Genomic DNA, 16,286 nt, shown 5'->3' with positions numbered 1-16,286 from the left:
ATAAAGGAATTATCGAAACCTAGAGAACAGCTTGCATTTATTTCTTGATTCATGTGCGTTACACATGGAAGATGCTGCTAGTACCACACAGTTACTCTGCTGGCCTTGGATTCCTGACTACAGTCTATAGACACTACATTCACTTCTCTTTGAAACATTCACAGTACAAAAGTAACACAAATCCATCATGGGCTTTCCTCAGTGCTCATGATACAGCAGGCATCTTCCCATTGATTTCACAGACCCAGCGATTAAGGTCAAAGAGCTACCGAAAAATACAATGAGCTAATGATTCATTTCACCACCGTCTTTCCTGAGGAAAAGTGAATAAAATAAACAGACCTTTCCTTTTGGAATGCCATCCCAGTGATACCAGCGTAATAAGAGGACACATCAGAAAAATGATTCTAAAATGCAAAGGAATGGGTCCCAAATATTTTCAGCAAATGCTGAAATATGATGCTCAGATCCAGATCAAAAACTGTTTAAATTCTCACTGAAAATACTGTGTGGATTTAAACTAGAAACGTAGCAGTGGTTCTAAGAGTATGCCTAGCACAGTGAAACAGTACCTTCAAATCAGCAAAATATCTTCCAGTTCCCTCTGAGGCATGGACCACTGTAAAATGTGATTTGGCATCATACGAGTACCCTAAAGTTTCTGGGATTAAATCACTAAATACAGCAGGACATTGTGCTGAATCTCTGGTAAGCTAAACAGAAAAGGATATCACACATTTTTTTAAGCGTTTTGAAGAACTAAAATATCAAGTCTGGTTGACTCCAGTCTTAGTTCACACCTATTGATTTTCCACTATTATTTCCCAAATATATAACAAGAAAAACAGATTCTAACTTTTATCTTTACATGCATATTACTCTCCTATATATTTCCTATTTCCTTCTAGAAAGAAATAAATGCAACAATGCTCTTATGATACCAGAACTGAAGGGAACTTTAGGGACAGAGCTATAATTGCAGAGCAATGCTGCATAAACAGAGAAGTCAGAGAGAAACATGATGGAAGAGGGAAAATTGATTGACAAGATTTTAAATGAAAACATCAAATGGGTATTATCACTTCCCTAACCAGAATTCTGACTATTAAAATCATATTGGCCATATACTGTTGAGTGAAAGAAGTCAGACACAAAATGATTTGAAAGTTTATAAAAAGATAAATCTGATCTGTGGTTGTAAGAATCAGGGTACTGATTGCTTCTGGGAAACATGGAAAAAGTAAAGACTCGGAAAGGAGAAAAGGGGGAATTCTGGAGTGTAGGTAATGTTCTATTTCTTGACCCAGGTGATAACTACACAGATGGGTTTACTTTGTGAAAACATGCTGAGCTATATACTCCTATAACTATATCTCTCTAATTTGTGCATTGTCCTATACGTAGTTTATACTTTGATAAAAGTTTATTTTGAAATATAATAAACTCTTGCTCTATATACTTGCCAGTGAAAGAAACAAGGGAAATAAAAATAAATTTAAAATACATATATCTAATAATTAATTCTTCAATTTCTAATATAATCAGAATTTTTTATTTTTACCAATACTTTTTTGATATGACTCCAAAAGTTAGATGTAAAGTGACCTCATAGTAATACAAATAAAGATCTTCAATTCCAGCAAAATCTACTTATATCTGCTAAATTAGTATAAACCATCAAAGTGTGGTACAGTGATCTAAAAAAATGGCTCAATTCTCCATCTTTCCTTGTACTGATGCCCTTTGCTATGTGACTGTAACTGTTCCCATGAAGAGGAATGTCTATTTCCCCACCCTCTGAACCTGGGCTAGCCTGTGACTTTCTCCACTCACTACAATAGGGCGGAAGTGACAATGTGTCAATTTCAAGCCTAGACCTGAAAAGCTTTGTGTGTTTTCATTTTCTTTCTCTTGGAACCTTGCTAGCAGGGTGCCACCATAAGAAGAGGAGTTCCATGGGTCAGGAGCCACCATTACCCTCTAGCTATAGACTGGGGGCCCCAAAGTCCAAGTAAAATTTCCATAATACTCTAGACAAGAAAAGGTAAGGGATGGGGAGAATTAAAAGAAACTTCTGACTCATAGTGAGCCTATAAACTCAGTTTAAAAGGCTAATACTTGCTTGCTAAGAAAGCAACAAAGAGGGCAATGATTTGAATAGGAATGCTTTCCAGATGACAGTAATTTTATGGCATGGTCTTACAAAGATTCTTTAAAGATATTCAGAATGCTTAAAAAGTTAAATGAATGCTATTTTAAGAAAAGAAAATATGAAACAAGAAGATATAGATTTGAAAAATAATAGAAACTCTGAAAATGAGAAATATAGTCTTAAAATTAAAAAATTAACAGATAGGGATAAAGTCTAGCTAGGCACAGTAAAGCAGGAATCAGAAAACTGGAATTGAGACAGTCTTTCAAAATGCAGCAAAAAAGACAAAAGAATAAAATCAGAAAGACTTTTTAAGAGACATGAAAAACAGAGAGGATCCAACATTTATCTAATAAAAGTCTCAGCAGAAAAACATGGTGGAAAATTAATATTTGAAAAGATAATATGTGAACATTTTCAAATTTGAGGAAAGACTTGACTTTTCAGATTGACCATGCACTCTACTGAGTAAAATAAAGATAAGTTTAAATTTAGACACATCATGATAAAACCACAGAACATAAAGAATTAGGAGGCAATCTAAAGGGAAAGAAAAATATCACCTATAAAGGAAGAGGTATCAAAAAGACAGCAGTCAGAAAATATTGGTATAATATAGTCAAAGTACTGCTGCAAAAAAACTGTCAATCTAGAATCATATACATGACCAGTCGTTTTATAGAATGAGTAAAAAATGTAGGTATTTTCAGACACATACTTCCCAGTGACCTTCACCAAAAGAACTTTTAAAGAATATAGAATCTCAAAATATAGATTTATGAAATAAAAATACAGGACACCAGTTAATGTTTGTATTTCATATAAATAACAAATACTTTTTAGTGTATGTCCCAAATTATCTGTTGTTTACCTGAAATTCAAATCTAACTGAGTGTCCTGTATTTTTATCTGACAAACTCTCCCCAAAAGAAGACATGAATGCAGAAAGCAAGCACAAGATACGAGAAAGAATGCTGTATGCAAAATTGACAAAATGTCAGTAAATTCACTTAACTGTTAACTGTATAGGGAAAAAAACCCACTTTCTTTATTTCCATTAACTTCACCTTTAAAAATAATTGTAAAATTATAAATTGTAAAATTCTGTCGATGCCACAAATCCATTTTCTTTCAAATATGCAAGAAGTTGTCATAATGGCCTTTGAATGTTTCCATTGACAAAGATTATCTTGTTAACTAAACTCTAGTCAAGCTCCTCTGAACTCTCCTCTCAACTAAGCCGACTTTGGGCTTCTGTATTCACCTCTGCATTGTCCAATTTTATTAATTGCAAGAATACCAGTAAGTCAGTTTAGCCAGAATTCTCTACGCCTGTTATCTGATTGGGCTTACCATCTTCTACTACCCCCAGGTGATATCTGATCACCCTTACCTGCTTTCAACAAGAATATCATTAGGTCGGCTTAGTTAGAATCCCCCCCTATCCTTAGTGTTTCTTCTTAAACATTTTCCATCCACTGATACCCAACTCTCACCCCTACTCCTTGGCTGTAAATTCCCACTTTTTCTTGCCCAATCTCTCTCACCCACTGCAATACCCCATTTCGGTAGTCCCTATACCTATTGTAATAGTTCCCCTAAATAAACTCTGCCTTACTGTTCTTTAACAAATGTCATGAATAATAATTTTCTCTAACATTGTATTAAAAGCAGTACAAATCCAATAATTGTTTTCCCAGCATGTATCACAAAGCTCATAATTAACTGTGGGCAAATAGTGAATGCAATTACTTGTAAGAGCTTTGCCTTAAAATTCTGAATCACTTCATCTCATCCTACCTACTTATTTTAACCCAGCATTAGGCTACAGGCCACATCCTTTTCTCCAGCCAAACATGCTTGTTTGAGAATCTCACTTGCACTTTCTAGTCCTCATTTATCTAGTTTCTCAAAGCATTCAAAGACCAGCTTTCCCCTACCTACTCATCATAACTGCAGTTCATGCTCAGTATTTCTTTATAATCATTAAGAGGTCTGAAATGCTAGCTACAGTACAGATGAGCCCTTTATAACCAAAAGTCCTATGTACTGCTTACTTATGTGGAATAGTGACCAAGACTGATGAATCCCATTTAATAACAGAGATATGCCCACTGGAAAAAAAATGTGCATTATCTTTTCTTTTGTCCAAGTAAAATCTGCTTTCAGATGCACTTTGGGGAAATTTTGCTCTAAAAGGAATCCTACAGTGAAAGTTTTGGTAATGAGTATTATTGTGCCCTAATATATCTGTTTTGTAAATTTATTTTATTGAAGCAGAACAACCAGTGTAATAAAATGACATCGAAAGAAAGTTATGTGGATAGCACTTTCATACTTCCTTTAACGGGATCATCCGGAGTCAGCTGAAAATTCAGCTAGTTGGGAAATTGAATAAAGCAAATTACATCCTTCTGATTCAAAATGATTTAATTATACTAAATTTTAAGGGCAGGAACACTGTCTTACTCATCATTCATCACATGCCCTCAGTCTATTACGCTCAGGAGTGGCCCAGCAATAAAATTTTGTGGAATATTGAATCATTTCAAAAGTTTATCCATGAAAACTTAATATATACACATTGAATTATGAAAGTATAGACACCTTCTAGTTATTTATTTTGGCACTGCTTACACCACATCGCCATATGCTAAACATATAGAAAATAATACTAAGTTGATTTTAACCCTATAAACGTATAAAACTGGTTAGTGATTTTTAGTATGTCAAAAGATGTTTGCCTCTACTAAAAGATTTTCCTAAATAGACTGATCCCCAAGTACTTCCAGAACCAAATTCTATTGTTAAAACTCAGATGTACATTTAACTTTTTAAGAAGGCACTTATCGCATGGCAAGTATTGGCAAGTGGAAATGCTCAAACATGAGGAAGGACCGGGCTTTAGAGAAAAGCAGCATGGAAGTAGGAGTGCTGATTATCAGTTCCATGAGGTATTATTTCATTTAATTCTAGTTCTACATTAAACCTTTAGCTCAATAATCAAATGACAAATGCCGCTCTAGATCCACCAGAACATATAATTGTATTGTGTGTTATGATAAATGAAGCAAATTATAACAATTCCATAATGTTGAGGGTATCGAGGCAGGTTTTAGAGCTCCATGTGTGTATATGTAATAAATCATTCCTTTGAAAAGATAATTACAGCACCACTAGAAAGGAGAGAAACTCAACTTTGAGGGCAATTATTTGAAAGCTCCTCAAATTAACTTGTGCACAGTTGGTTCTTTGTTAGTGAGTGCACATTAAAAAAAAGTTGTCCGAGACATTAGTCCACTTAGTTGGAGGAAATAATGTAATTCTAGTTATTAATCACTTTAATTTTAAAAGCACTTTGTAAACTGAGAAGACATTAGACTGCAAGAACAATGTGGAACACACAAGTAATTAGATGCTTAATGGGCTCCTTTTGAAAAACTTTAGGAAAACAAAATCAAAAAGCTCCAATGCTCTAGGAAAACTGAGTGTACATACGTAATGTGAGAAAGTTCTATTCCATTCTACTGACCAACAATATAACAAAGGGAGTGAAATTAAGCCCTTCTCTCAATAGCAATTTTAATAGATTACGCTGAATGAAATCATGTTATTTTATGAGTCAAACTTCTTTGTAGTGTAATTTAGCGGTGCCTCCTTGAGGCACCATGAAATAGAATTTTCTGTGATACTTCACTGCAGAATCCTTGCCAAAAAGTTAGCGCTGCTTTGCAAATATCCTCCTGAGACCTCAGCCAGGATGTGGTGTTACTGATAGACCATCAGTGGAATTGACCGAGGCAGAACCATTTGATATGCTCAGTACGAACAAAACTTGCTAAAGGTCACTCAGCCACGCCAAGAGAGGAAATTACAAGCAATTATTGAAGAATTCTCCACGCTATTTTGCTAAATAGATAGGAAGTGATTACTTGCAGATTGGCACTTCCACCCCGAAAGTGGCATTTTTTATTACTTACTTCAACAGATTTAGGGCATACAAATGTTTTTTGTTTTTTTTTTTTTGGTAACATGGATGAATTGTATAGTGGTGACGTCGGGTCTTTCAGTGTACCCATCACCCGAATAGTGTACACTGTATCTGATAGGTGATTTTTCATCCCGCACCCCCGCCTCTCCCCCTTGCTTCTGACTCTCCAATGTCCATTATACCACTCTGTATGACCATGCACAGCCATCAGTTAGCTCCCAATTGATACAAGCTTTGTGGAAAACAGTATGGAGACTTCTCAAAGGACTAAAGAAATAGACCTACCATTAGATCCAGCAAGCCCACTACTAGGTATCTACCTAGGTTTTAACACCCTCTCTTGATACCTCCAGAGTGGTATTTTTATGAATATAAACTGTTCAGAACCTTGAATCAGCCAGTAGATGGAATATATTGGATTATCATCAATTTTTATTAAACAATACCAAATTAGTATTAATTGCTTTGGTTTTTATTAGCTCTCACTACAGATGTCATATCTTCTCTTTTAATTAACTAGTATCTAAATCAGTTAATACTTTATAAATTTTCATATATATTTCATATAAAATTACCAATTTTATGTATAAAAAACTTTACTAATTTTTACATACAAAATTAGGTAGCTTGGGACTACAATTCTGGTTGGACTTCTTATTAATTATCTGTGTGACCTTGGGAAAGTTATTTACTCTGTGTCTCAGTTTCTAATTGGGGTTAATAATGCCCAAATCTCATAGGACTGTTTTGAAAATTAAATGAAGTACATATGGACTAACACATAATAAGTGATCAATAAATGTTAGTTTTCTTTTAATAGAAAGACAGTTGTCAGCTTAAATTCTGGCCACATCCTACCTGGGCAGCACTTATTAGCTATATACTGTACAAGTTACTTAACCTCTCTAGGTCTCAATTTCTCCATCTGTAAAATGGGTATCATAGCACCTACTTCGAAAAGATATTTTAAGGACTAAAGGAGTTAACTGATATAAAGTGTTTATTAAACAAAGTGTCTGACACACAGTAAATTTAATTATTAAAATCAAATTAATGTATTAAATTATTATTTAGTTCTTTATTTCCCACTTTGTAAGTTTATGGCTACTGTGCTTAGATACACAGTTTATCATGAATCACTAAAAACATCTTGGTTTTAGTTGTAAGTCATTGATACATGATCAATTACAATGAAGCTATAAATAATAAGGCTCTTCTCAATAACAAATGAACTCTCTTTTCATTCACATCAAAAATTTTTTTTTAAATCCATTATGAGCTCAGGGCTCTAGGTTCACAAAAGTAAGAATGGGTCCTTGATCTTTGAGAGATCATAGCCTATCAAGAAAAAACAGATTTAAGCAAATACTTAACATATAATATAAATAAATAATTCCAAAACAAAGTAGGAGGAGATCCTGCCTGGGGATTCTCACGACAGTTACCACTAAGAGTACGGCACAGAGCATCAGTAGATTGCTCTGCAGGCCAAGAAGAGGACCCATTTGGTGGCAAGGTTTCCATATTTCTGTATAGTGGTACTATGTTAACTCTAAGTAGGCTGTGCAAGATAAAGATGTATATTATAATTTCTAGAGCAATCACTTAAAAACAGTGCAAAAAGTATTGGTCAAAAGCCAACAGATAAATTAAAACGGAATTCTAAGGATAGAGAAAGAAAAGAACAAAAATTCCTGATGAGACAAAGATTTTAGGTAGACTTAAATCTAACCATATCAATAATTACCTTAAATATTAATGCACTAAACACCCCAATTAAAAAGCAGAAAATCAGAATGTAGAAAAAAAGTAAGACCCCAAACCTGTAACGACATGTCTTCAGAAGCAGTCAGCTTCCTGCCCATAGAGTGATTCAACACATACTTAATAACTATTGGCCAGGGATGCGTTCGGGTATTTCTAACCTGTGCAGCATATAAGGTTAGGTGACCCCACAGGTACATTCCAGTTCTATGATGCTATCATTACACTCTGTCCCTGGCACATAGGCTATCTCTAAGAAGAAAGAAATGACATCTTGGCCTGTCACATTAGCCCCTGACACCTAGTTTCCCAAAATGTCCCCAGTAGCTAGGTATGTCTTGTTTTGTGGGACAGTTAATACACTTAAAGGCATGTTTACAAACGTTTAAAGGCATGTTCACAAGGCAGCTATTACATTTCTCTTCAGTCTGTACTTCTCTTGGCTAAACATACTAATGTTTCTAGGCCCTTTGCAAGCTTGTTTGACCTTATTAACCAAAAGACAACAAACACCAAGCATCCGAATCCCAAATTCAGTCTGATGGGCACAGTGTACAAGGTTGTTACTGCCACTGCCCTGCTCATTCTATTTCTACTAATGCATCTTACAATGTGCTAAGGCTACAGATTTTTATCCAAATCTATAAAACAATAACTTGGTTTATACTGTAGAATACACATTCAACCATCTATTCATTCATTTATTTAACCTATTCATTTCTTGTTCTCTCCATCTAATTTAACTCAATGGTATCTTAAATTCTACTGACTCTAAAACAATACAGATTAATCCACTATTCCCATGTTACTAAGGTTTGCAGATGTATGGCAAAAGGTGCCATAGGTGGCACGGAGAACTTGAGCAGTATATTCTAATTTTCCCAACTCTCTGTCACATATCATGAGGGCTTATAATATAATGTTTTAAGACAAAGCCCTTTAAAGACACTATACCTATGTGCGTATCAAAAGAAAATTCTTTAAGTCAACAAAGACCCTACATATCATAAAAATTACAGAGGCACTATGGAATAGATGATTTACTTGAGAAAAACCTCAGGTAATTAAGATATTCCTTTGATATGAACCATTTTAACACGGGTTAATTTAACTTGCACTCTATAAGATGACCTACATGTACTCTATCCTATAGACATATGGCGGTCAAGGATACAGGGCCCCAGACCACAAGTCAGAAGAAATGTGCTGTTCTTGACATGGCTTTTGGTTCTATTAGACTCTGGGGGGCCCTTTGTTTCTCTGTTTATTTCTATGTATACATATTCCCAAGTTACTAATAATAACTCCTTTGCCCTAGGCATGTAAAGGGCAACTAGAAGCATTAATTGAACAACCCATAAAGTAAAACAAAATGTGGTATCATATGTAAGTACTAAACTAGGCATTGGTAAACTTGAATTACAAATCTCAGCTCTGTGCAGCCACAGGAAGTCACTTAACCTCTCTGGAGTCTCCTCATCTATATTCACTAGACTAGATGACCCCTGGGGTTCCCCTGCTTGTATAATTCTGCTACACTGTTCAAATTAAACTGAGCAAAAATATTCAGGTATTCAGGGCATTTCACATTTAGCTCCATAGTTTTTCTTTTTGCTTTTCTTTCTTTTTGCTTTTTTTTTTTTTTTTTTTTTTTTTTTGAGACAAGAGTCTCACTCCTTTGCTCTGGCTAGAGTACCATGGTGTCAGTCTAGCTCATGGCAACCTCTAACTCCTGGGCTCAAGCGATCCTTCTGCCTCAGCCTCCCGAGTAGCTGGGACTACAGGCATGCGCCACCATGCCTGGCTAATTTTTTCTATATATATATTTTTAATTGTTCAGCTAATTTCTTTCTATTTTTAGTAGAGACAGGGTCTCGCTCTTGCTCAGGCTGGTCTCGAACTCCTGACCTCAAGTGATCCTCCCACCTTGGCCTCTCAGAGTGCTAGGATTACAGGCATGAGCCACCATGCCCAGCCCCCATAGCTTTTCTTATTGCCTAGGCAAAGTGTGTTCACTCTGACGTTTAGTAGGTGGCTAGCAATATTCTCATGACAGGAGAAAAGGTAACTCCGTTGCCCAACCACATGTCAGCTACAAAGTACAACTGCTAGGTACATGTGTGTGCCCACGTGTGGGTGCCAGTGAATAGACGTATCCATGCATGGATAGAAGGTGAGCAGCATAGAGACCAAAAATGTGCTTTGTAATGCAGTCCAAACTCCTATGGATTTTATCACAAATTAACAGAAGGTAACATCATACATTAAAATTCTACACTTCCTTAGCTGGATGGAGTGAGCATGAGGTGGTGGTTCACCATGTGACCTTCACATGCTGAACAAATGAGCAACTCATGGCAAAACAACTCAAGTTTGTAAAAAGCCAAAACAACTATTGAGTCTACACCAATGAATGCAGTTAGTCTTACCTTGACAAAAGGTGTTGTTAACCCGCTTATAACCTTGTAGGCATTCCATCATTTGGTTATATCCATGATACGCTGTAAGGGGAGAAATTATTGTTATATTCTTAGTATATATTCTTACAATCCTAAACTACTATATGTGACAACTAAAGGCATCAGCAGACTTAGTTATTCATTTATAAGATACCTATACCAAAGTATTCATATATCTCCACAATGGCTTTCACATTAAGCTTGTTTTTCAGTATACTTCATATTTTGCAATAGATACAGTCCCAAGAAGTTGCTGGTAAATCTTTGCTATGTTAACTGAATGAATCGTAAGATTGTTTTATATTTTCTTCTAATTAGCGATTAAATATTTCTATCACAAAGGATCTATTCCTCCTGAGTGATCTGCTTCAGGGGTTTGCCTTTCTTATCCATTCTAGGTAGGGTGACAACATGCCCAGGTCTGCCTAGGACGCTCCCGGGTTATGTCTACTATTCTGGCAAAGTTAATTAACAGCACTATACTCTCAAAAGTTTCCCAGTTTAGAAAATAAATTATACACTCATCTTAATTATAGGCTCAAGTATCCTAATTATAAGATGATTCTTATTACCGTGAACTGAGGAGAATAGTCAGGGGCTGAGGGGAAGCCAGGGATTAAAAGGGCTGCTGTGATTAGCTGTGTGGTTCTTCACTCAGAAGATACAAACAATACGAAGGCTGCAGTCACCAACTTATCAACAGAAGTCTACTCAGTGAGATTTGATACTCTACAGTGAGACCTGAGAGACCACCTGGCATAGTGGATACAGCCCAAGTTTTAGGACCTGGCAGACATGGGTTCAAATCTTGGTTCTTCCCATCAATAGCTCTTGGCAAATAAGCCTCCCAGACTTCAAATCTAAATTCCATACAGTGGGAGTATTCCTAGCCAATGAGAAGGGCAGGGTTGTTGTCGAGTTTGGAGATAATTCATGAAAAATGCCGCAGTGCCTGACAATGACAGACACTCACGAACTATCAAACGCCATTGTTATTTCCTGCAATGAGGTGTTCTTCTAGTCAAAGGACAACGTGCAAAAGAAAACGGGCTGTAATCAAAGTAAGAAGAATGGGTAGACCACTAAAAAGACCTGAAGGAGGAGTGAAAGGGGAAAACAGAAATCAAAAGGGAAATTTTCTTTTGAAAAATAAAATTATCTTGCCCTCCAGGCATGCTCTTTATCCGTCACCACTACTGGAACAGGGTGAATGTTTACTAGTGAGTCCCTCTACTCTGCTTCCTTCCTTTGCTGTATTTCCCCTCTACTCAGATCCTTCTGAATACCTAAAAAAGAAGATCAAAAGTGAGGAGCCTGGGAATGCCGAGTTAAAAGAGGGGAGAGACTGGCAGGTGGGAGTCACCCCATTCAGCTCCTGGGCCTCACGTCCAGTCTTGTCCCCTATAAGAAAGACGTCGGGAACAGGCTGCCTGTGGAGATCGTGGGGATCTCTGGCTGTGACTTCTTCAAAGGCAAGAGATAATGCCTTGTTTTAGAAGTTTCGACAGTCCTGTACTTCAAGGCAGACAGCCAGACCAGGCGCTCTCTCAAAGTCTTCCTCAGCTTAGGATTCTATGTGAATTTTCTTCTAGAAATGTTTAAAGGACGTGTGACTTGTTCTCTGTGCTAAGCACATTTCTAGTAGATGACATACCATTTAATGAAATCATTTGCAGATTCAAAATTAAGTTTTCACAGCAAAAATGATCAACAATGAAAAGTCTTTCTGTTTGTGGCTAAACAAAAACTTTAAACATTAAATAAAAGCCACTTGAAAACTAAAGTTTGAACTACTTTGAGTGAAAAAGGAAAAAAAAAGAGGCATGGAACACAAAACCATAGTGTATAAAGCCAAAGAAAGTCTGCTCTCTTCCAAACTGAATATGATTTAGAGTAGTACCAACCAAGGAAAGGAAAGTTTTTTAAATGACACAGGAAGAATGTGACCCTGAGTGTGTTTCTTGGGAGTGAGTCACTTAAGACAGCACAAACAGAATAAATGTCAAGATGTTAACGGTTTACTTCATTCATAATCCACATTGCCCTTCCTGAAGTGAAATCAATCTCTTCAATTTTATACATTAAGTGAGCCAACATACAAATTTATTTTCATCAATATTTAGTTAAAAGTGACAGGCAACTTTGAACTTTCACATTCAACTTAAATCCCTTTCAAGATTAAAATAATAGAGCTAAAAAAAAAACCTATAGAAAGCAGTAAATTCATTCCCAGATGATACAATTCTAGATGAAAATGACCAAAGGTCAGGAGAAGTTAGGTTTAAAAAAATGACTGTATATGTCCCTTTACCTCTAGTGTCTTCCATTTTTCTGCTACTTTGGGATTTGGAAAAGACAAAGCAGCTAAGCAAAGATGCACAAAGAAGGAGGTAAGTGAAAAAGAAAAATAAGGGAGAAGATGGAGAAAGTATTAGAGAATATAAACTTGGCCACAAAACAAAGCTGCAAGAACCTAACCTCTCTTCACCCTCAGTCCTTAGACCTAACGGAGAGAAACACATCACCCTCCCAATGTTCCTACAGACATCTACACATGGTAAACCAAAGACAGGCAGTTCAGCCCAAAAAGATGGCAATGCTTTTTCAACATTTTAGATATAGATTCCTATTTAGTGATCCACAAGATTCAATAGCAAATGAAAGCAGGGCAGTCAGACTCAGGTCTACCCAACCCCCAACACCATGCTCTTTAAGTCATACCAAATACATCCTACATACTCCTTTGGTCAGGTTGCCAAAGTAATTTTAGGCAAATAGATCCCACATTCAACCTACTTCCTGGAAATCCACAATGCAAATCATCGAATCAGCACACTGAGTCTATTTAACATATTCTCCCAACACAGAATGTCTCGTTTATGTGGATTATTTTTCTAAAAGAAGAATTCATTAATTATCAGAAACTTTAGTGGGCCTTTCCACAAACCAGTCTTCCAGATGATAAGAGCAGTATCAACAAAATAAATTTAATTAGGTTTAGGCATTCAGAGAACCTGCAAGTTCGAAAGACAAGGAAGTGTCTAAATGAGAGGCAATTATTTAAAACAAATTATTATGCTGGTAGAAGGACAAATAGTATGTAAGAAAGAGATATGGAGTGGAAATTCCAAGATGGCAGATTTTAGATTGAGCAGAGGTAACTGTTGAGAATATCAATCAAATCAATATAATTAAGAGTAGAAATTGTTCAAATGAAGCAAGTGAGAAATTTTTTACACCATAAAGAATAAAAAAGAACTATAAAAATCTTTAGTTATATAAGGCAATGAAAGATGTTTAGAAAAATATCACTTGCTGTCTTGGCAAAAGGATGATAAGTTAGTGTAAGAAAGATCAACTTAAAACAAGTTACCTCTGTCTTTCTAAAAAGTATGTATTAGAAGTCAGTTATCCAGAATTAATGCTACATTGGAAAACTAAAAATATAACACAAACTATTGTTGGCAAGAAAGTAATAGAAAGGTGTACACCTGGATTTATTCCAATCAACAGGTTCTAAAAAACACCTTAAAGACAAATAAAAAAGTGGGCAGTAATACAGACTGATGTCACTGAGGACTGTGATAGTATAAAAGTAGTGCTAAGAAAAAAAGGGAAGGTATTGCATCCTAGTGATTATAAATTTCTTTTACAAAATAACAACCAATCATTTCTCCATTTTAGCCTGACTTTTAAAATTTGAAAACCTATAGTATAACAAAAACTTCAACATAAATGTGGATATTAATAAAAATTTCACTTAAGCAATTTAAATCTAAGAAATAACAACTACACTATCTTTTTATAGGGTTCAAAACATTTATTTACCATTTTAAAATACATCTTATTTTCTTTTTCCTTGGACAAAAGAGCCTATTTTAGCTCATTGCCTCTTGAGAGTTTTTTTTTTTTCTCCCTCATAAGTAATCTAACTGTAGAAGGCAATGAATGACTGTGCTTATTTAAAAAAACAGAATCTAGATGGAAACTTTATCAGACTTGCAAGCTTTCTGGAAACATATAACACTATCTTCTAGAATTCACTAATGGAGTTCTTTGAAAGTCTAATGGTTGCTCCATCATTAAAAGAGTAATCTTAAGAAAACAGATATGCTACATTAATCTGCAAAGGAATGGTGAGACAGACATCACTTACATGGCTTCTTGGGGCACTTCTGGCATTTATTAAAGCCCCAGGAGGTACCCACGGTTCCACAGCAGTCCTCTTGCTTTGAAAGGCCAGGGAGCGCTTTGCCACACTGCAATGATGAGGTGTGAAATATGAAGGTTAATTGAGTGCAGGATGCTCAGCCCTGGGGCACTGCTGTGCTTCACAGTCACATTATAAAACAGTTCCCTTGTTATCAACACAATTACAGAGGGGAAAAAAAACTATAAAACTTTGAAACAAAATACCAGGGCAGAATCAATACAATACTAAAATGAATAAGCACATTTCCAAGTAAGAGCACCTTGGCATTTTTCGAGTCTTATGAAAATCTGTCATTGTTCAGGGCACTTTATAAAACTTAAGTTTCCAATGCCTTTGCTTTTTTTTAATAAGAGCCTCACAATTTATAAGTTAAATACAAACTTTTAAAATTTTAGTTGAAGCTATTACTTTAAATCTCTCCTGTGGGTCATCGGGGAACAAAACTATCAGGGCATGGCATGTGTACAACTTGAGAAAGTGGCACAGGTCCCACCTACAAGAGGCTTCTGGTCTTCCTATAACCCCAAGGCCTGAGCAGGGACAAGACAGTACAAGAAATGATTATCAGCTGAGCAGATCAGCTCTGGCAGAGACAAGGCTCCAGGCAGCCAAGCCCTCTGCCCCAGGGAGGGCAGCCAAGCTAGGAAGGTGCTGGCAGGTCTCAGCAAGCCCAGCCTGAGCAGGCAGGGGAGCAGGGCTGAGCAGCTACTGGAGCAACACTAGCTGTCAAATGTTAAGCCCAGGGAGGACTCCTGGTCAACCACTGGAGGTGAGAAGAGCCTGAGAGGCAGGGGCCTGAAGTCAGACCCACTCAGTAGGGCAGGGAAGGGCCTAGGAAAACAGATGCTGTTCTGTGTACCCCTCCCGCAGCCAGTTGGGCAGGGAGGGCACCCTGACTGTCCGTCACCACTGTGCAGGGTAAGCCCATACACCTTTGTCCCCAGAGCATCCAAGGGGTCACTCTGCCTTCCTCTGCCTCAACCTCTACGAAATCCTCCAAGCAGTTTCCAGAGGCATCTTTCCAAAGACAACTCTGATGACATTACTCTGCTGAGCACAAAGCTTTGGAGACTTCCCACTCTCTGAAAACTACACATTCTCCAGCATGCTATAAGGTCTTTCCTATCTGCACCCGAGGCCATCTCCTGTCCCCCCTCCACCTCTCTACATCTACCCTCCAGGCGCACCACAGGGCTCTTGATTTTCTGAACAAACCATGTCCTTCCAAAAGCTGTTTCCTTTCCCTGGAATGCTCCTGCCTTTATCTTCCGCTGGGCAGACTTTATTCACCCCATGAGGCCAGCTCTGAAGATCCACCACTGTGAAGCCTCCCTGTCTCTTCACTTCCAGTGAGTTCTTCTCTCCTCTTTACTCCACAGCACCTTCTACACAGCTCTGCTGCCTCTGCTATGCATTTTAGTTAAAAGCATAAGTATCTTATTTATCTTTGTATCCCAATACACAGTACAATGCTCAGTAGGTGCTGAATGAATGCACGAAGGAAGGAATAAACAACCTAAGGAACCAAAGAATAAACTAGTTGCGGCCCATCCAGGCAAGCAATGGCCATGGGAAAACCAACAGGAGTTAGCATACACGCGCAGCCTGGTGAGCAGAATGTGGTAACAGAAAGTCTGGGCCAGTGGTGACCCTCAGAAGGGCAGCAAGTAGCAGGAACCAGTCACTCAGCAGTCCCACAAAAGTTAA

At 37.1% G+C, this 16,286-nt stretch overlaps 1 protein-coding gene across 10 annotated transcripts in view; it reads right to left on the bottom strand.

Moving 5' to 3' along the window:
- Positions 1-16,286, bottom strand: part of LTBP1 (latent transforming growth factor beta binding protein 1) — a 401,756-nt gene that overhangs the window by 153,707 nt on the left and 231,763 nt on the right. For all 10 annotated transcript variants that reach the window (XM_012788393.3, XM_012788394.3, XM_076000662.1 and 7 more), the window contains 2 exons: positions 14,523-14,625; positions 10,337-10,408 (listed from right to left, as the gene is read on the bottom strand). In XM_012788393.3, coding sequence (XP_012643847.1) covers positions 10,337-10,408; positions 14,523-14,625 — 175 coding nt within the window. The remainder of the gene's footprint in view (positions 1-10,336; positions 10,409-14,522; positions 14,626-16,286) is intronic.

Source organism: Microcebus murinus, chromosome 3, assembly GCF_040939455.1.
Source record: "Microcebus murinus isolate Inina chromosome 3, M.murinus_Inina_mat1.0, whole genome shotgun sequence".
In the NCBI taxonomy this organism is placed as follows: Eukaryota; Metazoa; Chordata; class Mammalia; order Primates; family Cheirogaleidae; genus Microcebus; species Microcebus murinus.
Note: the sequence above shows the minus strand (reverse complement) of the source record. Positions and strands in the feature narration are given on the sequence as shown.